We start from the raw sequence: 20,791 nt of genomic DNA on the forward strand, positions 1-20,791 counted from the left end.
AGGTTCAGCACCTTGGACAGAGGTGGGGACACGCTTTAGTACAGTGTTATCAATGACCCACCTCAGCTTTATACCATCTGTCATATTGAGTCTGCAGGTTTTAATGGCTGCCGTCACCTAAGCAGGTTCCCTCAACTTGTGTGAGTGTTAATCAACAGTCCTGCATTCAAAATGTTATTAAAAGTGCGTTTCATCAGCAAAATACACTTTAAAGTATCCAAAGTACTCACTGTGACATATTATTATATATGACATCATCATTTAATGTTACTCCTGAAGCAGTAGTGTGTCATTTTATGCTGAGCTCAACTACTAAAGGTTTATATACTTTATATACAGACAGTTTAGTATGGTGGCTGTCCAAACCCTGCAAAGGGTCACAAAATGAAGCTGAGGGGTCAATTTGTATTAAAATGTTTGATTTTTCTCTTAGTTTTTTGGTGCAATATTAGATCATTTGGCCTCAAACAGCTATTTAAATAAAACCAGTTAATATGTTTGTACACATAGCTACAGGGAATATGACTGTTTATTGTTGCTCTAAATGTACAGAAATAGACATATAGCTAAAAGCAACGACAACAAAGCTGAACAAAGATAAACATACATATTTAAATAATATATTCATACAAGTAGGTGGAAAAATAAATAAATATATATAAAGGAAATTATAAAATATAACACGTCAGACAGTTTCTGTACATTGTAAACAAGAGTTCAGGTTACAGGTCAACAGGTTACTTTATATAACTCTTTATACTTTATATACACTGTTACACATCTTGAGGGAGAGACGAGGAACCAACCTTTAACAACGCAGCAGGTGTCTTACAATCTAATCATATGTTCTTTCCACCATTGTCCCTCTGGGAGTCTTGAAACTGTACCGCAGCTTAACATAATATATGAGTTAGGTTTTCAATTCACCTGCATCTCCTGTTGTGATGTAGAAGAGACACTATAAGTCACACAAACACGAGCTGCTGGAATAAACCACAACAGAAATAAAAAAACCCTTATAAATAAATCAAACGTTAGACTATGATATTATTTTTAATAGTTTCTAAGTGTTACAGGTTGACATTTCCCATATTTTAAAGTATTTAAATATGTGTTTTTTTGACTGTTTCTCATTTAAAAGAGGAAATGACGATATGTTAAACATCCTGTCGACCTCACTGCAACCCTCTGATTAAGGATGCCAACACAATATTATGCAACATTAAGGGGTAGCACTCACAATCAGGACAGTCCTTATGTAAGTCACAGTGTAATAAGTTTTCTGTCCACACACACACACACACACACACACACACACACACACACACACACATTAAGGCTCTGCTCAAACTGTGAACTAACAACCTGTATGACTGCGTTATGTATCATTATTGTGCTTCAGAGATAGAAGCTGCTGGCTCTGCAGTGCTCTGCATGCAGCAGCTGCACCACCACAGCCTGTTTTTATTTCCACGACCTGTCTCTTTAAGAAGCCTTTTCGGTGCGCAGAGGCTCTACAGCAGCTCATCACATGATTCTTCTCTTGTGACAATCCAGACAGAAAGGAAAACCTTCCTCACTTCCAGCTGAGTTACAAGGTGCTGCGATGATAGATTACTGTTGTTTTGGTACCAGAGGACCAACCGCGGGGAGGGAAATGGAGTTAAGTTAACCATTACCAGACTGACTCAGCTCATTCCTGTCTCGAAAAGTGGACATTTGGTAAATTTTTTTTGGGGGGGGTTGTTGCGCCGAGGGGGACAAAGTTGGCGCATGGAGAGGGACGAAGTTTCATTTTGGCGCAGCGTCTTTTCTTTGTTTTCTTTGTTTTTGTCGCCACTGTGTCGCACGGCAACAAAAGCCAAGTAAGCCGGAGTTGTTGGTTGTTGTTTTTTTTATTGTTGTTTTTTTTTTCACCCTTTTTCGGTCGCCGAGTTTATTTAAGTTGAGGACGGAAGAAAAACGAGACAACTCGAGGACGCATTACGTCGGGTGAGATGGTGGACAGCAAACCTCTTCTCCAGGACAGACCTCCCGCCTACAACGCCGTCCCCGGGGCTTATGAGTACGGCCCGCAACAGCACAGCTATGGGGCCATCCCGCAGCCGGCCCCGCCGCCTTACCCGTACCCCGACGGCCAAGGCAAGTAGCCCCGTTCATGACACTGACACACACACACAACACAGACACACACACACACACACACACACACACACACACACACACACACACACACACGTACGCACGTTTACCAGAAAGTACCCAGACGAGGAAAGAGAGAGAGAGAGAGAGAGAGAGAGAGAGAGAGAGAGGTCTCACTTCTGCCCACTTCCGCCTTCGTTCAGACATTAAAGGTCGCTTTGTTTCGGCTCTGCGACCGTCACTAAGTCAACGGGTAGATGTTGAACCACCGTGTCACAGATTTCAAGTTACAAATACCGTCAAAGAGTCATTAGTTTCGTTTATCAGGTAGTCTAATGTGGCGCATGCGCAGTATGACAACAGCGGCAGTCTTTATTGTCTTTGCATACATTAGGAAATATGCGCCTTTTTAAAGCCGCTGCTCATTAACCATAAGTAATCGATACATTGAAGTAGTCTGATTATTTACAATAAATCATGTGTTTTTACAGGAAGCAACATGATGTGAAATGTGTTGAAGTTTTAGTCATTTGCAGCACAAAACTACTATACTTGTACATTATACGTCGGCTTTATGTGAAGGAAGCATCAGGCTGTGATTGCATGAGAGCTTTAAGGACATGGAGCTCCAGTCCTAAAATGAAGGCTCATTTCTTGTAATTGCATGTAATTTCCTGTTTGCTCAACCGCGTGGTTCAGGTCTCCTCTGAAGATGAGTCTGCTGCTGTAGTCACAAACGGATTATCATTATAAAGCGGTTTATGTATTCACAGTCAAAGTGTGCGGTCTTGAGAGTTTTAGTGTCACAGAGAGGTTTTCAGTCAGGTGTTTGGTTATGGCATCAAAGTTCACCGTGTCACACAAATACCACTGCAGGTGTACACAGGTGGTTGAAAAAAAAAAAAAAATCAATATGAACCAGTCACACTCCACCTCTGCTTTTTTATAACCTGTTGTTTGACTTTCTCCAGCCAACTTTTACCTCTAGCAACTCGATCATGAGATTTGCCTTTTGAGCTGTAAAAGACATTTAAAGGCACGACTGATGATTGGACCTTCGTTGTAGCTACTAATTAGTCTTGTAACACCCGTAAATCCAGCTGTCCTGAATATATTCAGTACACTCTTACACTATAATATCACATTTGCTTGTTGATACTTACTTATTTTCATACAAATAGATACATTTTTATTTGACTTTGTATTAGGGTATTATATTGGTGTATAATATAGGAATCGTTATGTTTTCGTTACCTTAAAATGAGCTGCTTATATCTGCAGTATCACCTCCTTTCCTTGTTTTGGTGCTTAAAGACGTTTATTACCTCGTGTTCTGTTGCTATCTACTTTGGTGCAATGTTGAACCCGTTCATGGTGATAAGTGCAGCCTCTGATCGTGAACATGTGTCACCGCTCGCTGCCTGTGCAGGCTCACATTCAAATCTCCATTCAAAACACGGTATGATAATTTCTCTAATTAGTAGAGTTACGAATATAATGGGCGTGCCATCTCCTTCTGTCAACCACAGGATACCCATCAGCCCAAATGGCCCCTGCTGTATCCCAGCAGCCCTACACTGGGACTTACACCATCATCCAACCCTCTGTAGTGGTGGTGGGAGGCTGTCCTGCCTGCAGGTAAACACACACACACACAGAGAAGATAACAGAGGATCACATGATGCCTAAGTGTCCTACATACATTAGAACAGTGATAAACATTTGCAGTTAATAAGATAAGATATTCCTTTATTTGTCCCACAGTGGGGAAATTCCAATGTTGCAGCAGCAAAGTGGATAGAGAAAAAACAGTAAGAGTAGGGAAATAATAAATAAAATAAAAACACTATGTACAAGAGAAAAAAACAGTAAGAATCCACAAACAACATATAGAACACAAATAGTAGAAGAGCAAATAATGAGGATAATAATAGCTGACATGAGATACCCTAACCCACTAATGAAAATGAGGCCTTTCAGTGACATGTGAGGTCTAGATTAGCACACGGTTAACCATGAGGGTCTCATGCTCACTGTGACTAATACTAAACCTCCTTTAGAGGCTGAAAATCATCACTTTATGTCTTTGCTCTTTATTTGTGTTTGTGCGTTTTTACCATCTGTATGACGGTGCTCACATTGCGACCTCATGTCAAGCGGACGCAGCTTTCAGATTTAGATGACAGTTTTATGTTGGTTTTCACTGTGCTTGAGTCAACATCCTGTCAGTCAGATGATTTTCAGCCTCAAACATGTGACGCGGCTGGTCAGGCCACACGGGGGACAAAAAGTTGCTGCAGGACACAATTCACAGGATCAGCAAAAGGAAGTCAGATGTTCTCCCATCCACTATATACGCAATAATGAAATACACTATGTATCTATTGCAGGAAGTTCAGGAACCCGGTTGTGTAGCTTTTAATTTCACAACAGTGCAGCAGCATTGTTTATTGTCACAAGGTGAATGAATAACACTTCTGCTGGTTTTACTTTTCTTTTTTTTTTTGTCGCAATCATTATGACTGTCTCTGAATTATGAAAGTATATAGCTAAAAGGAAAAAGAGGAACACCGTAGTCTTAAATAAGGTTGACTGTTGACTGACTCCACTTACTAATTACGTAAGACTGTAGTGAAGACCTGTGTAGTTTCAATGACTACAGAGTAAATGAACTACAGGACAGCACAGACACATCTTCTTTCTTTTTATCATCTGGCTGTTAAATTCATGCATTTCATGTATTTTTTTGCTCTATAAAATAGGGATAGAACAGGTATTCTGCATTTCCCCCAAATATTAAACAAACAGCTTAAAGTACCACAGGGTAAAAATACTTTGTTAGAAGTAGAAATCCTGCATTCAAAATCCTACTAATGTAAAAGTTCAAAAGTATTTGCATCAAAATCTACTTTAAGTTGAGTTATTAACTAAATGTAGTGGAGTATAGGGATGGAGTAGCATTAAATGGAAATACTCAAGTACCTCAAACTTGTACTTATTACTTAAGTAAATGTACTTAGTTACATGCCACCTCTAGTTCAGTACATGTTGTAGTATATATCGGCTCCAAATATCAGTTATCCAGTTTCCTTGCTTACTAATTGGTGTCTGTATCGGCCCTGAAAAAACCTACCAGTCAATCCCTACTACAAAGCACCTTGTTTGAACCCTCTATTTCCCTACATTACCCTGTATTATATCACTTATAACAACTTTAGACACTAACAGCAGCCGAGTACAGTTTTAGTCAACATTTGCTTCATTGCCATGTTTCCTCCTCGTTGCTCAGTGAAAGCAACAGTTCCTGGCACCAGCGTACAAATAAGTTGTGCAAAGACAAATAGTTGTGACATGGCACTGGAGCACATAGTGTGGTGTGATGCGGTGCCCTGGTAGACCAAAGGCCGTGTGTTTACAGCGCCGTGTAAGCAAGCCCTTTTTTTTAGGAGCTAGAATAATATTAATAAGGTCAAACCCAGTTCATCACTGCAACATAATCTAATACTATCAGCGTAATTAAAGCCTATTTATCGAGATTATTTCTATCTAATCCAAACCCCCAAAAACTCCACAGCTATGTGACACTAATGCCATTAACAGTAAGTGCCTTCCCAAGTAGCTTTTCATTTCCCATCTCTTCAGCATCTAGGTTGTTATGTTTCAGTTGTTAATTCCCTCTTAAGGCCTCCAGCAGATTTACTGGCTGTGCTGCTCGGCGTGGTGCAGTCATGAGACCAAGGTTAGCGCTTTGTTTGCTGTGACTCTGGATTTAAAACCGCTCTGTGAAGCCCCCCCAAAAAAAACAAGTTACTTCATAACTTGTTTTGAAGGTTGCCCTTTCTTTTCTCTAAAGATCTTTCAACCTTTTTGCAATAAAACTAAGAAGTATCATAAGCCAAATGCTTAGCACCCTTCACATCAGCACAAAATGAAAGATAGTGTCAAATTGACATGTTTTTAGATGGTCAATGAGAGACTTAAACTGGCCGGCTTCATCCTCTTAGTAATTTGTCTCTTCTGACTTAAAAATAGATAACTGTTAAGATGTTTAATGATTTTCATTCTTTCTTTCTTTCTTTCTTTCTTTCTTTCTTTCTTTCTTTCTTTCTTTTTTTCTTTCTTTCTTTCTTTCTTTCTTTCTTTCTTTCTTTCTTTCTTTCTTTCTTTCTTTCTTTCTTTCTGTGGGGCACATCTTCTCTAACGAATTAGCAAATTGAACCCTTTGTTCTTTGAGAATGAGGTCAGACTCAAACCAAGCAGTGTCTCCTTGGTGGTTGTTTACTGTGAAATGTCAGGACATGGCTCATATTGGAGATAATGAAGCGAGCCCGCAGATAAGCACTCAGTAAAGCGTTATTAGTGTAACGTAATCACATGTGATACTGGTCCGACCTCAGCATGAGGGGGGGGTCACATTGTTGTAGTCATTTTGTGTCTTATTGCAATCAATTTGTGTCCCTCTGTGGTAATCTGAGTCTCTTTGTGGTGTGTCTTTGTTGTTGTTTAATGTCTCTTTGTCGTTGCTTCGTGTCACTTTTGTGGTCGTTTTGCGTCTCTTTGTAGTCGTTTTGTGTCTCTTTGTGGTTATTTGAGTCTCTCTTTGGTCATTTTGTATCCCCTTTGTGATCATTTAGCATCTCTTTGTTGTTTTGCCCCTGTGTGCGGTTGTTTGACTTTCCCACAAGAGGTTCAGGTCCGTTTAGAAATTTGTCCGGTAATTGTCTGTGTGCTAACTAATGCTTCCTCTCTCTCTTTGTGTGTGTGTGTGTGTGTGTGTGTGTGTGTGTGTGTGTGTGTGTGTGTGTGTGTGTGTGTGTGTGTGTTGCAGAGTTGGTGTCCTGGAGGATGACTTCACTTGCCTGGGGATCCTGTGTGCCATCTTCTTCTTCCCCCTGGGGCTCCTCTTCTGCTTCGCACTGCGTCAGAGAAGATGTCCCAACTGTGGCGCCACATTTGGCTAGAAGGACCAAACCACAGCTCATGCACCTGCTCATGCTCCCATGCATACACACACACACACACACTCACACACACACACACACACAAAACCCAGCATATTTGTGTCTTTTATCTTATGTTTTCTTAATATTGCACATGTTGCTGTTGCCATTATGTTTATGTACAACAAATGATCAAGATATTACCATGAATTATGACTCGAGTTTTTATTAGAGGCACGTGTAGAAATCTATTTTCATCTGCGAGTTGAGGATGTATTCTAGCATATGTAAGTGTCCAGCTGTTGTCAGTGCCTTCACTACATGCTGAGTGATCATCAGAGATTCTATCAGTCATGATTTCTTGTGTAGATTTAGCTCAGTTATCAGAGGATCTGAGCAGATTCCTTCATGTTTTCGACAAGCCAGAATTAACTGAGGCACATGTAGTTTCTGTGCCCGACTTTCATTTTTCTTTATCTTTGCTGGCACACGTTGCGTATGTTTGGTTAACATTGTGCTTAGTAACATTGTACTCACCACAGCATCCATGTTAGATCACTGATGTATTAGCCTTTTCTGGAAATGCAAACCTTTTTTTCTAATTCTTTTTTTTTTTTTGGCTCAGTGTGTCACATGGATTAACGCATACAACATGTATTAAAAAAAAAAAAAGACGTGTAAAGATCCTTGGACGTGAACTGTCCCGGCTGGAACAATGGACTCGCCTCAGACAGAAAGCCTGCACCATTTTGTCTGTTTTTGTTGATATTTTTTTTTCTTGGGGCCATATTTGCACTGACCGTTTGTTTGATTATTCTGCTGGGTTGTGCTTTTTTCCAGGGCCAATGCAGACCTCAGGTACATACAATCTGAAATGCCCTTGACTTTACAACCTCAATCACTGTTTGACTTCGTACTTCTACCTACTCTAAGAGGACTCTTTATGTCAAAGCGCAGACTCCTCCTTTAACGTGCGGAGTTTCACTTCAAGGAAAGCATGCCAAGAGCAAAAGCTGAAGAGATCTCTGAATAATGTGTATAATCTCTGGATTTTTTCTTAGTACTCTACTCTGTGACAAGTCACCCTGCCCCATTCTTCCCAACCAGACAATCAATTGAGAATGTCTATGTCCCTGTATGTGCAGTATATCCATGTCTACGTCTTCCATCACAGCAAGATGTTGTATAATTGTCCATGGCAGAAGAGAAAGAGATATAAACTGGGTGGGAGGGATTAAAAAAAAAAAGATCTTGCTTTAGAAAACACACTACGCACGCTCTTATGATTGAAGTTCTTACTTTTTATATATAAGTTACTGTAATTAAAAATGAATGCTACTTACTTGCTTGACTTTTTTGATCTTTTGCAAATGCATGAACATTACTCCCCGTAAATACACTGAAATATACATTTCATATAACAAGTGAATGCATAATAAGAACATTAAAACTGACACTTTGTGTGCATGATAACAAACTAACAGCAAGTTGAAGAAATACATCTTTATTTTTCATACAGCAAATTTTTTATTAAGGGTGTAATGAGGGCCCAAGACTAGAACAAGTGTACACACTGTGGTCTTAAAATGCCATGTGTAGTGATTAAACTGTCAATCTGAAGATGAGGCAATAAGTCACAACTCATGTCCACAATTTAAAGAATGCAGCAGGTACATGATACTTTTACAGTAGGTATGTATGTGTCATTAAGGCAAAAGTCCGGTTTCCATGATCCTCTAGCTCTACAAAAGGTTAAGTTAGATGGCAAAGGTCAATATTTATAGCATCAGTTGTACAAATGTATATACAAGAGGGACTTAACGATAAAGATCACTTGTGTGCCTTTTTTGAATGAATCTCCTCACAGCGACAGTCAACGTCATTTTAATATCGACACTGAGATGCAACACTTTCATAAAGGACCTAAAGGTGAAATGCAGAGGTCCTCAACAGTACATTCTTTTACTGTCCTATGGCAACAGAAAAGATTTCTAACAGTCATTTGGACGACGGACAAGCAACATCAATGGTATAAATACATTGCAGTATTTTTCTTTGACCATTTTTATTCATCCATTTCTCAAGTGCAGGTAAGACTGTGGTCATTTAAATATCACCACCACAAACAGAGGGACATAAACAGACATGGAAAATATATATATATATATATATTAAATATATGAGCATCTGTTCTGTAAAATAAAATGGTCCCAAAATACTTCCATGAGAGTTTGCAGCAGTAAAGGAGATCCCAGATTTAAATGGCATTTTTTTCCCTCAGTACTGGCCAAGTTTTGTCCGGTTCCATCCAGACCAGGGGGATCTGTTGGACAGTAAAAGATGTCCTGGGATAGATGACACAGGGAGGCTGACGACAGAGGGGTTGTGGGAATCGGGGTTGCGTGGAAATGTGGACAGATCAGATGACCGGTGCGGAGCGGTCGTTGGTGACGGTTGGACGTAGCCTGACTGTAGCGAACGGGTTCCCTCCCCTGTTAAAACGCAGGAGAGAAGAGTGGTGAGTGCATGCCTGAGTGACAGAAAGACACATCATCTTGTTAATGTTGTTATACGACTTACGCGAGGTAAGCAGGCGTAGGTCTCGAGAAGCCATTAGGCTGCATTGTCTGTGAAGAAAACACAGATATAGAAAACAATTATAACTGTTATAATACTGTGTGACACATCACCCTGTATGAATACCTCAACCATCCCCAGATACATTTACATGTGTTTGATGTACAGTATAACTGAACACACACACACACACAGGTCTCTCTTTTAGGCTGCTGATGGATTGGACACACTGGACGATGGGCGAGCGTGGGAAAGGCAGCGTGCTGTGACATATCACAAGACGGTGTGTGGAATCTGGACCTTCTGGAAATTCAAGTCTGTAATGTCAAGCACGTAATGTTTTATGACGAGTCCAAGTCAGTGCCACTGTTTCTGAACACACATGCACACACGCACACACACACACACACACACGTTGTGTAAGGACATCTTCCACTGAAGATGAGGATATATATGTATTTTTTTTTTTTACAGAAATACAATTTTAATTTAAAATGGGTAGTAAGCATTTTTGCAGATTTTTGCAGATTTAAGCCAAATATAGTCTGACAAGTCAAGTCAATTTCTATAGCCCAAAATCACAAATCCCAATTAGCTTCAGGGGGCTTTACAATCTGTACAAAATTAAACCTCCTCTGTCCGTCCGCCCTCGATTTGGGTAAGGGAAATAAAAATCCTTTTAACAGGAAGAACATGGAGGAAACCTAAGGAAGAGCCACAGAGGAGGGAGCTCTCTCCCAGGAAGGACAAACATAGAGATTTAGCCATGTACAGTAAAATATTAGGGTAAATACAGGCGTTAACAATGATACTATGGTTCGGTTTCACAATAGCAGCCCCCTGCTCCTGAATGGAAAAGAACCTTAACTAGTGTCCCTGATAAAACCTGTGTTTACCCTACTATTTAAAGTCAAAATGGCTGTTGTGAGAAAGATCTATTACACCCTGAAATGAAAGAAAATAAGCCATCCAGATGTCTATCTGAAATTACTCTAACCATACAGATCTTGTATCGTTTGGGTCCTGGTTACAAATAGAGACTATGTATGAGAGGGACAACAAAACAACAAGAGTTACCGGGAATGGGAAATAGAAAAAGCAACATTTCCTGCAACCTAAATCCATTAAAGGCACAAACACACATAATGAAATGAACTGAGTGTGGAGTTTCCCTTTTTCTGTTACAGCTTCCTGTAAAAACACATCAGAAACCTTCTTACTGTCACTGTCACTGTTTGGTCACTATCAGTTTTTGTGGTTAATTTGCACTTAATAGATTATCAGATAAGGAATGTTAATTCATACAATCATTGATATGCAACCCAATTAGCAGGATTACAGTTACAGAGAGGTTTTTACTTACTTACTTACTTTTACATTTTTATTTGCCAAAAACAGCTTTTTCTTTTTTAATCAGAGAGGCTGAGAAAATGCAAGGTCCTGAACTTTTATGTAAGAGGAATCCATCTAATTGGTCACATATATAATGAAGTATGAAGTAACAGTGAATTAACATCCCTTCACTTATAATCTATTAAGTGTGAACTAATCACAAAAAGTCATAGAGACTTGATCACTTGTTAGTGGTGAGCAACATGAATTCATGATACATTTGAGCCCTTATTATAGTGTTATTCATGAACGTGCCCAAACCTAACCAAACCTTTTGCCAAGTTTTTTGCATCTCAACTAATAAATGTTACTACTATTATACTCTATGACTTAACAACAAAACAACGAGAGTTTATGTGATTGTTGACCTTCCTGTATTCCAGTCCTGTCATCCAGTTATAAACCTGCAGTACTACAGAGACTCCACAAGAGGTCAGAAGTGTATAGAGTGACTGATGAGTCCTGCACACTGTTCCAGTCCCTCTCAATGTGACCAATGATATTTCCCACAGGACATAAAGAGCTTCAAATCTGTCCTCCTCTTACAGATGTTTGGATTACAAATCACATAGCAACAATCGTGCCTGTAAAAGGGCACGTTTCTTAACTCATGTGAACAGAATTTATTCTACAAATAACATCTAGTGCCTCTGCTTTTCTCAAACCATGACTGCAGTTTAATATACACTTGTACAGTCAACATGTAATTCGTGGCTCAGCCAGGGAAAACAAGAATGTTCTGCTCTGTTAAACGTTGAGTATCAACACAAGTTTTTCTTCTTTCCTTCACACTGATACTCAAAAGGTCAACAGCATTTCTACCCTCTTTTGACTTTCTCTGTAGATCTCAATCTCTCTCAGATCACCCTCTGTCTCTCGGTTTCCATCCTCTAAATATACTCATTCCTGTGAGTCGTTATCTTCTCCTCAACACAAAGCACCAAACCAGTGAGGTTGCATTTTTTCTCATGGTGACAGTGCCTTCCAGGGTAACCCCACCTCCCCCGGCCCTCCTGTCTCCTCTCCACTTCCTCCCTTCCTCTAAGCTTTCCCTCTCTGGACCAACCTGTTAACACTGAGAAAAGTCTTTGCTAATGACACCAAGCAAGTGAAAAGGTGTTGTTCTATTCTGATTTTGGCTTATTGTCCACTTCCATTTGGAGCAACGGCAGAATTATCAACCAAGAAAGAGAAACATACAACAATAAGATAAGATGCACTAAGATAACTTGATGAGAGAAAAAGCACAGAAACTATGCAGCACACATATACTGACAGTAAAACTCATGAATGTTGCAGCCACGAGTTGCTAGCTAACCCAACACACACCAACACACAACCTCAGCCACCCACTCATACACTGAGCTGAACATAAACCAGAGTATTATAGTCCACTGTAGCAATGGAGAACTTTTTCCCACACGCAAATCTATTCTGGGATCTGTGCATATGTGTGTGTGTGTGTGTGTGTGTATGTTTTGAGAGTTAAAGCTAGTCTCTAGGAATGAACAGAGGATGAACTTCCCTGGAAGTGACCTGCATTTACCGAGGGTAACTGCGGGTCACTTCGCACACACACACACACACACACACACACACACACACACACACACACACACACACACACACACACACACACACACACACACACACACACACACACACACACACACACACACGCACACAAAAGCATGGTAATCGTTGGCCCTACAACTGTATGTCTGGTGTGTGGCTGTGGCCCAAATGAAATAATGGACACTGCAGAGGCAAGAAAGAGAAAAGTATCTCCATTTGCCATCTGACCATTGAACCTCTAACTGGGTCAAACATCACAACTGACCATAATAGCCACATTGGCTGTGTGTGTGTGTGTGTGTGTGTGTGTGTGTGTGTGTGTGTCTCATTTGTGTAACTTCACCGTTTTTGGATTCTTCTGTAAGTCTGTCTGTCTAGGTTTTCCGTGTATATGATAATGTTAGAAAGGCGCAATGATAACACATTTCACAAAGTGTATTTATATACAAATTATATAGATTTAGAACAAAGTTTAAAACATGAGACTTGATTTGACTTACAAATCAGTGTATTAGTATGTTAATTCCAGACCATATGGAACTCCAGGAAATGAATGCAGCTCAATGGCATGTACAGTACATCAGTCTCTACTTGACTGGACACTAATTGTGTAATTGATGGTTTGTTGTTTGTCCCACTATGGCTGAAAAGTGTGAAATATGATCAAAAGTCTACAGGGAGACTAGAGAAGCAGTGCTGGTGTATTGAAGTGGAGAGTGCTGTGTGTGTGAGTGTGTGCGTGAGTGTGTGATCGTGCAGACAGGGCAACATGCATTTGACCGTGATGTCCCACAACATATTTGAATTTGTCCAGCGCGGGGGAACAACAAAAGCTTTTGTAGAGGAAAACCGCATATTTGGCTAATGCTTTGCATGGCATGCAAAAGGAAGAGCAATGGTAGAGCAATGACTAGAAGTCAAGTTCGTATGGAAAATGGCACAACTAATAATGTTATATAGTATAATAATAATTCTACGTTAACATTTGAGAGGATGGACATATTCAAAAACATCTGCTGCTGAGATACAGGAAGCTTCATCCACCATTGTGTTGGGTAAAGGTGCTGTGTGTGTACTGGCTGACCCAGACTCTGTTCTCGTCTCTGTCCCAGTGATGCTGCCTCTTACTGCAGAAGAGACTCCAGGAGACTCATTATCAGCATTCTGGGAATTATTCTAACGAAGGCGATCTTCTTTACAGCTGTGCCTCTGTCGTCATCCCCTACAGCCATGTAAGGATGAATCCTCAGACAGCTATTTTTTGAAAGCATTTCAAAGCATTTTGTCCGTCTATCTAAATCTATGTTGGCTCTTTTGGCGACTTTTGGACAGTGTAAGTAGAGATTCTATAACCACTTATCCTGTAGGTAGGGTATCACTGGGTAAACACAGACAGACAACGATGTTAATAATAATGACATTGATGATGTTTTTATACTAGTAAGCTGCTTGAGCAACGAAAATCTCACATATTATGAGGGTAAGCCGTCCTTATAAACGAGGCATTAATATGATATTTAGTTTTTTTTCTCCTTTTTTTTAATCTTTTTATTTCATTTTTAAATCTACCTTATCTAGTTTTTATTCCACTCTGTCTTAGTATCAGCTCAGCATCTGTGAAGCACTTTGAACTGCCATAAACAGTATGGAACGTGCTACACAAATAGTTTGAGTGATTGATTGATTGACAGCAGAACTACTAAGTGTGCTGCCTTGTCTTGCAAAACTACAGCTAAATCCTAAGTATTAAAAATAGGATGAAATCAGTATTGACTGTACAAGCAGAGAATGAAAACACCCAGAATGAGCGCTTTTCAATGAGTGCTAATTGTTCCTTGAGATAAACACTCCATAGAAGTTGTAACTACTACAAACTAAATGTGAACTGTCCCAAAGTCCCAATACATTTTTTTTTTGTGTATATCAGCCGACATTGAGAGTGTATCAGAGTGTGGTCAGGTTTCCAAGGCAGACATATAAAGCTCATCTGACACCACCCACAAACACTGTCATAAGCAGTCAAGATAAGGCTGCACAGCTGAGGGTACAGTAGCCGTGCCGCAGTAGGTATCAGGTGAGACGTAGCCTCACATTGCCAGTCCCGTCACGACTCTACGGCAGGGCTGTGCCAGCACAGCAGAAAGGGCTGGCAAGAGATAGTAGGTCAAACTGTTCCGGGATGATTAAATTTCTTAGAACAATCACTTTTAAAAGGCAGGGCTTAGCTGTACTAGGCTTACTGGGACATTTTATACACGGCTTAAACTTAAACTTAAAATGGGCAAAATGCGAGATGAAAGCACATAAAGCAAACCACCGGCCCACTGACTGACCGTGTTGTGATCAGACGAGGAGGAGGAGGAGGCTGCAGAGGGCGTGGGGGAGTGCTGGTGGTTGTTATTTGTGATGTTGCCGGTGGACGAGATGTTGTTCTTGAGGGAGCTGCGCTGAGGGGTGTCACAGTAGTCCGCTGGGGGGAGCACCATGGTCGCCTCGTCGGTCTCCGTGTCCTGATGGTGGAGGTTGACCACGCTTCTGCTGCGGTACGGGGCAGGGGACACACTGCAGAGGAGCGGGAGGAAGAGGAGAGGAGGGTGGTATGAGAGATGAGGGGATGGGGTCAAAACAAAAAGACAAGAATAGAGCACAGACATATGAGGGAAAAGAAAGGATGAAAGATGAAGTGGAAGGAGAAGAGTGGAGACGGTAAAAGAGGAGAGGAACGGTGCCACTTAATCAAACTAATTAAAGGACTTTGCATCTTCAAGCGCTGTATCTTGGGTTTACGGTTACTTCTGTAGTATAATTAAAATAATGATAAACTTAAAGTGGAGGTTAGGTTTTTAGGCATGATGTTAAGATTAAGCTAATGGGACTAAGACTAAGTATCAGCAGATGGTCCTCATAAGGACAAAAGGACAGGGATGTGTATGTGCGTTGTTATTGTATGTCCCCCAGCGCTGCTTATAGTTTAAACTTTCTGTTTCCCTGACTAGTAGCAGTTGGCTGGCAGCGTCTCTATGGGAGGTGCAGCACATTAAGATCTAATAAATTAATCCGACAGGGATTAGTCTCTTTGAAGAAGAGGCTGGAGTTAACTCTCTGAACCTTCTCCCTCTCTCTGATCAGCAGCAAAATCTATTCATCAGCATCCTGTTTCCTGATATTTTGCTGAGCTTGTCTGAAAAAGTCCAATTTTAGATTCCTTTCAGTAACACAGATTTCAGTGTCACACATCAAAAAGACACATAAAAGTCTTTACGGGGGTCTATGAAACAAATATAAACAGAAAGGTTTCATACGGCTAAATGATTGAGGAGACTGAAAGCAGATTGTGACTTCAGCACAACAGGAATCAAAGGTTGAGGAATGGGAGAGCCCCCCGTAGGATTAGAAAGGTTATCACTCTAACAGGAGTAACTAGAGGAAACACTGCCAACAATACAGCTGGCTGCAACATGAAACCTACCTCTGTGTGTGTGTGTGTGTGTGTGTGTGTGTGTGTGTGTTAGCTTGAACGTGGAGTCTCCTTACCTGTTGTTATTCACGAGAGGCTCCGAGACCGCACGGCAGTAAGATGAAGGGAACCAGCCCCTCCTGCGAGACACGGACAAAGAGAGAGAAGCCAAGTTAGGGATGATTACATCTGTGGTCTATCCTACTGCCAGCTTCCATATCGGCTCTCATTGCACATCAATCTGAAAGCTTCTCTACATGATTAGTGGAGAGCTCTGCTGCTCTGGTCTCAGCTCAAGTGATTTCACCCCTTACCCAGAAGATACAGAGACAGACAGAGGGGATAAAGACATACATGCAGATATGCTTCTTTCCCCCCCCCACAGTGAGATATTATAGTTCTATTATTGTACAGTGTGGATATGTGCCCATGGTAACTATGGTGGAAAAAAACTGTAATTCATCACAGTAGAGACATCCTGATGAATGGATGCTTCTGATTTGTAAAGAGAGATCATCAAACAGCATTTCTTTATTTTTATGGATTTTATCTTTCCCGATAACCAATCTTCCCTGCTGGTTAGAGACCATGTTTTCTCAGGTGCTTAAATGAATCAAGAACTTGTGGTCAAGGTCTTATCTCAAACCTGCTGGGCTGAAACACAATTAAGAGTGTTTGCTTGGGGCTTGGATGAATCTTTGGTTTAATAAATGAGTCAGTGTCTCAGTGAGACCTATGAGGTTTCCAGTGACCTCAGTAAGGGAATTTCGAGCAACCATTTGTTCCTGCCCACACGCACACCAAAATAAACTTGACTTTAATATAGCGTTGGAAAACATAGTGAGCACATCGTGATGAAGGTAGCCGAATGATTAAATTAAAGCGATTTTGTTCCTACTATTTCTCACCTCTGATGAAAAAAAGGTGTATTTCATCTTGAAAACACATTTAAAAAAGAATTCACATGCAAGACTGAAAAGGTTTAAAGAAATGATTAACACCTAGTCGGCGCAGACCAAGGACTGTGTGTCATTGTGCTGTTATGGTACAAGATTGTTCGTAATCAGTACGTAGACAATCAGCCTGTACCCTATGTGGATAAATGTTAATATTTGCACATCTGGACTGGAGGATAGGCATTTGCTTCGTGTACCTGCGATAAAAGACTGGAAAATACACCTTACTCAATCACACTCATATTAATAATAGCTTTTATTTATTTAGGGAAGGATTTTCCACTGAGAACAAATGCTCATTTCCAGCACTAATGATACCGCAGGCTACTGAAAGGTTCACTGAAACAACTTGGCATTAATGAAAACCTTGCTCAAGGACAGCTCACTAGTACTTGGGGTGTTGACTTTCCCTGACACAGTTTTCTTGGCAAGGCAAGCAAAACTCTAACAAGCTTGCTCGGATAATAAGACAGTGGGAAAAGCAGGGAAAGTGACCACGATAATAATACCTGTCGTTATATGTCACTATTAGTCAAATGTTGCTGTGGTGTGTCATTTCTAACCAGTGCATTTTTATGCTCACTGTGATTCAAATATATCTCTATCTGGCTGACATTCATTTCTCAGTCCGTCAACAGTGTGTGTGGGTATCTGAATCAGTCTAGGTGTTGCCAGGCGCGTTGCCGGGATACACTATCAAAGCTGATATAAGACAGAGGGAGAAACCCAGCGAGATACCCAAAAGCATCAAAGCCAAACCTCTTGTGGGACACGAAGTCTATCTTGTCAGATGCTGCGCTCTGATAAACATGATGATATACACTTTTTAAGCCTTTAGGCACTCTAGTTCGCCCCGCTTGCAGCCACGAGGCAGCAAGACCAAAGTTTTACTTTGCGGCAGCCTCACTTTTGAAAGCTACTCAGAAATTATTCCTTTCTGCCCTTGATCAATTTTTTGGGATAAATTTGCCAGGTAATTTCCCTTGGTAGTGATAAAGATCAAACCTGATGAATGATTCAGATTCAGAAACACACTTGCAAGGGCTTCAGATCAAATCCCTGTTTAAAAAGTCAGACATCAGAGACCCGAGGAGAGCGGGCTTGGTTAGTGTCGGCCTGTGTGGGAGCAGGTGGTACTCTGAACTTCTCTCTCTGCCGCGCTCCAGTCCGCTATCGTACATCCCACCCTCAGGCCATACTTTACTTTGATTTCCTTATCAGTGAGTGTTCCAGCTCAGGCAGCACTCTGCAAGCCTAGGGCTGTGTGTGTGCGTGTACGTGGTCAGCATAACAATAAGGCGAGGGACCATCTGGCCAGTAAGGACAATGCGGTCCAACGCATATCAATCACCTGACTTGTAGGAAGACAGAGGAGCACAACAAACATATTTAAAACAATTGATGACAAGACCGTGAAGATCGGTGGTGATTACAGTAACCTCACATAAGACAGAACCATTTATTTTTCATATTCATTGAAATATAAAAGGTAGCAGGGGTATATATTGATTGAGTGTGTGCACATACATAAGCGCATGTAATCATGTCCTTGCGTACACTGAAGCACATGCACATGCCTTCCCTTATATATGTAATAATAGCCTTCAGTAACACACAGTTCCAGACAAAAGCAACACGTGTGATTTGACTCACTTTCCATTCTTCTCCAGTTCGCCGTACATCCACCCGTCTCTCTCGTCAGGAATGAGGAGGATGATGACGTCTCCCTCATCAAAGCTGAGCAGTGTGCTGTTGTTGCCGGCAGTGTGAGGGAAGATGGTGCGCACACGTGGCCTCTTCACTATATTGTTGAGGCCTGTGGCGACAGACACAGACCTGGCAAGATTGTTCTCCTCACTGGGGTCTGGGAGAGGGGGTAAAAATGAAGAGCCACAGTGAGAATACAACAATAACAACACTAGACGACAAGTGTCTTTGCTAGTTTCTGACACTCTGCCTGTTACACACACAGGGACGTGCAGCAGCACACCTCATCCTCAGTTAAATATCATTGCATTTGCAGTCAAATGGAGTTGTGGGAGACGCTGTAGGTAGAGGGTCCACCAGCCGAGGACCACATACCTATCCCAAGCGAAGACGAGTGTCGCTGTAAACTTTGCTTATCCCGCCAGGCTGCAACAGACATCTGTAATCTCCTGTCGGATAATTTTGGAGACTAATACCAGCTGTCCCCCACTCCCTGTTGCTGTCACTGCTGCGCATCATTTCTTTGCAAGTGACCAGCGTGAGTTGTATACATGGGGACAGCTGGCATTAGACTCCAAATCACCCGACAGGAGATTACAGATGTCTGTTACAACCTGGCGGGACAAGAGCCTAAGCAGCTCCGTTTCCTCAGCAGAAAACCTGCTACATCCAATACAGTAGTTGTCAAGTCAGCATATCACAGATGTCATTAGGATGTTTCCTCTGGGGACCATGAATATCTGTAGCAAATGTCACGGCAACCCATTTAACGGTTGTTGAGATATTTCAGTCTGGCCCAAAAAAGGTGGACCATCTGTCAATCATTTATAATTAACATTTATTTGAAGCGATGAAAGAGCGACAAACTGCAAAGAAAAAGTGATACCCAAACCCAAACCCCAGTGAAGCAGATGCTATTGTTCTGAGCAAGAAAAAGCCCTTTGGCACTTAAGGAAAGAACAGACAGTTCTACTCGCTGTCTTGAAAAGCACAAGCTTAAAGCCACAATGGCACAGTGGTATGTGCCTAATGAAAACCAATGCCATAATACCTGTGCTGTTTTCCTGGCTGAACATGTTAGCCAGAGGACTGGTCTGAGCCTTCAGAGCTGGGGCCGGGGGAGCGGTCATGTTCTGCAACAAGAACATTCATGATAACGTTAGCACGCTGGCAGCTGTATAGGTGTGCTGTTACTTATATTTGACTGTTTAAGGACATTAGACTGAACACAACACCCAATTGGTGATAGTAGCCTCATAAAATAACTACACATAAACCTATAAAGCATATTTATCAAGATGGACAAATTAACAATCTTGTAAAAGTGCCAGTTCCAAATTACTGATACAAGAGGATCATTATCTTGCAGTAGTTATTACATGTTAAACATAAGGGGTGACATTTATGTTAATATTAGGCTACATTACGCTAATTTAATTAACATATGCATAACCGTGATTAAATATGACATTTTTATATCAACTCCACATCTTGAAGAACACCATTCTCTCTTCATTAATACGCAAACCGATGGTGCAAGGTGCTCTGAAATCTAAATCACATCATCTCCTCTGTCCGAGGAAAGTGTGGTGTAATTATTAGGTATCTGTCATGAAGATATGGTGTTCTACCGCACAAAAGAGAAAATACACTTTGACACACTTTGACACAGCAACATATTGAACACAAGCACACGTCTTTGTTTGTCCCTCCCATCATACCACTCTGTGCTGTGACAGGGAGGGAGAGGGTAGAGGTGTAATGGAGACGGGCGTGCGCAGTCCCTCAATCATCGTCAAGATACTCTCGGGCATGTCGGTGGCGTCGTTGCACTGGTCCTGCCAGCTGCTCAGCTTTGCCGTCAGAATGTCTCTGGCCTGTCCAGCAGGCACAGGCATAAGAAAAGACATTAAAAGAAAACATGAGTAATGAGTAGAAACAGTGCACACATTTCCATCACTATGGCAACACGATGCATTTAAAGTCCTGAGATTGTGGGTTTTGGAATAAATTGTACTGGCTGTTTTTTGTTAAAATTAGATTGA

General features: G+C 41.1%; 2 protein-coding genes across 2 annotated transcripts in view; one reads left to right on the top strand and one right to left on the bottom strand.

The window, feature by feature from the left end:
• Nucleotides 1–1,515: 1,515 nt before the first annotated feature.
• bri3 (brain protein I3) lies at nt 1,516–8,424 on the top strand. Its single transcript, XM_051387284.1, has 3 exons — nt 1,516–2,142; nt 3,672–3,780; nt 6,971–8,424. Exons 1-3 carry the CDS (start codon nt 1,998–2,000, stop codon nt 7,101–7,103), a joined length of 387 nt encoding a protein of 128 aa, XP_051243244.1. The 5' UTR covers nt 1,516–1,997; the 3' UTR covers nt 7,104–8,424.
• Nucleotides 7,707–20,791, bottom strand: part of baiap2l1b (BAR/IMD domain containing adaptor protein 2 like 1b) — a 29,931-nt gene continuing 16,846 nt past the window's right edge. The window contains exons 8-14 of the mRNA XM_051387283.1: nt 20,468–20,623; nt 19,798–19,879; nt 18,693–18,903; nt 16,161–16,223; nt 14,960–15,188; nt 9,663–9,709; nt 7,707–9,574 (exon numbers count right to left, since the gene is read on the bottom strand). Coding sequence (XP_051243243.1) covers nt 9,502–9,574; nt 9,663–9,709; nt 14,960–15,188; nt 16,161–16,223; nt 18,693–18,903; nt 19,798–19,879; nt 20,468–20,623 — 861 coding nt within the window. The 3' untranslated portion in view covers nt 7,707–9,501. The remainder of the gene's footprint in view (nt 9,575–9,662; nt 9,710–14,959; nt 15,189–16,160; nt 16,224–18,692; nt 18,904–19,797; nt 19,880–20,467; nt 20,624–20,791) is intronic.

This window comes from Dicentrarchus labrax, unplaced genomic scaffold (assembly GCF_905237075.1).
Source record: "Dicentrarchus labrax unplaced genomic scaffold, dlabrax2021, whole genome shotgun sequence".
Taxonomy (NCBI): Eukaryota; Metazoa; Chordata; class Actinopteri; family Moronidae; genus Dicentrarchus; species Dicentrarchus labrax.

What these genes read in the sequence shown, in the direction of transcription:
- bri3 (XM_051387284.1), top strand. Translation starts at nt 1,998, where the DNA reads ATGGTGGACAGCAAACCTCTTCTCCAGGACAGACCTCCCGCCTACAAC. An exon ending in CCCGTACCCCGACGGCCAAG is followed by an intron (nt 2,143 to 3,671) that starts GCAAGTAGCCCC and finishes TGTCAACCACAG; the next exon opens with GATACCCATCAGCCCAAATG. An exon ending in GGAGGCTGTCCTGCCTGCAG is followed by an intron (nt 3,781 to 6,970) that starts GTAAACACACAC and finishes TGTGTGTTGCAG; the next exon opens with AGTTGGTGTCCTGGAGGATG.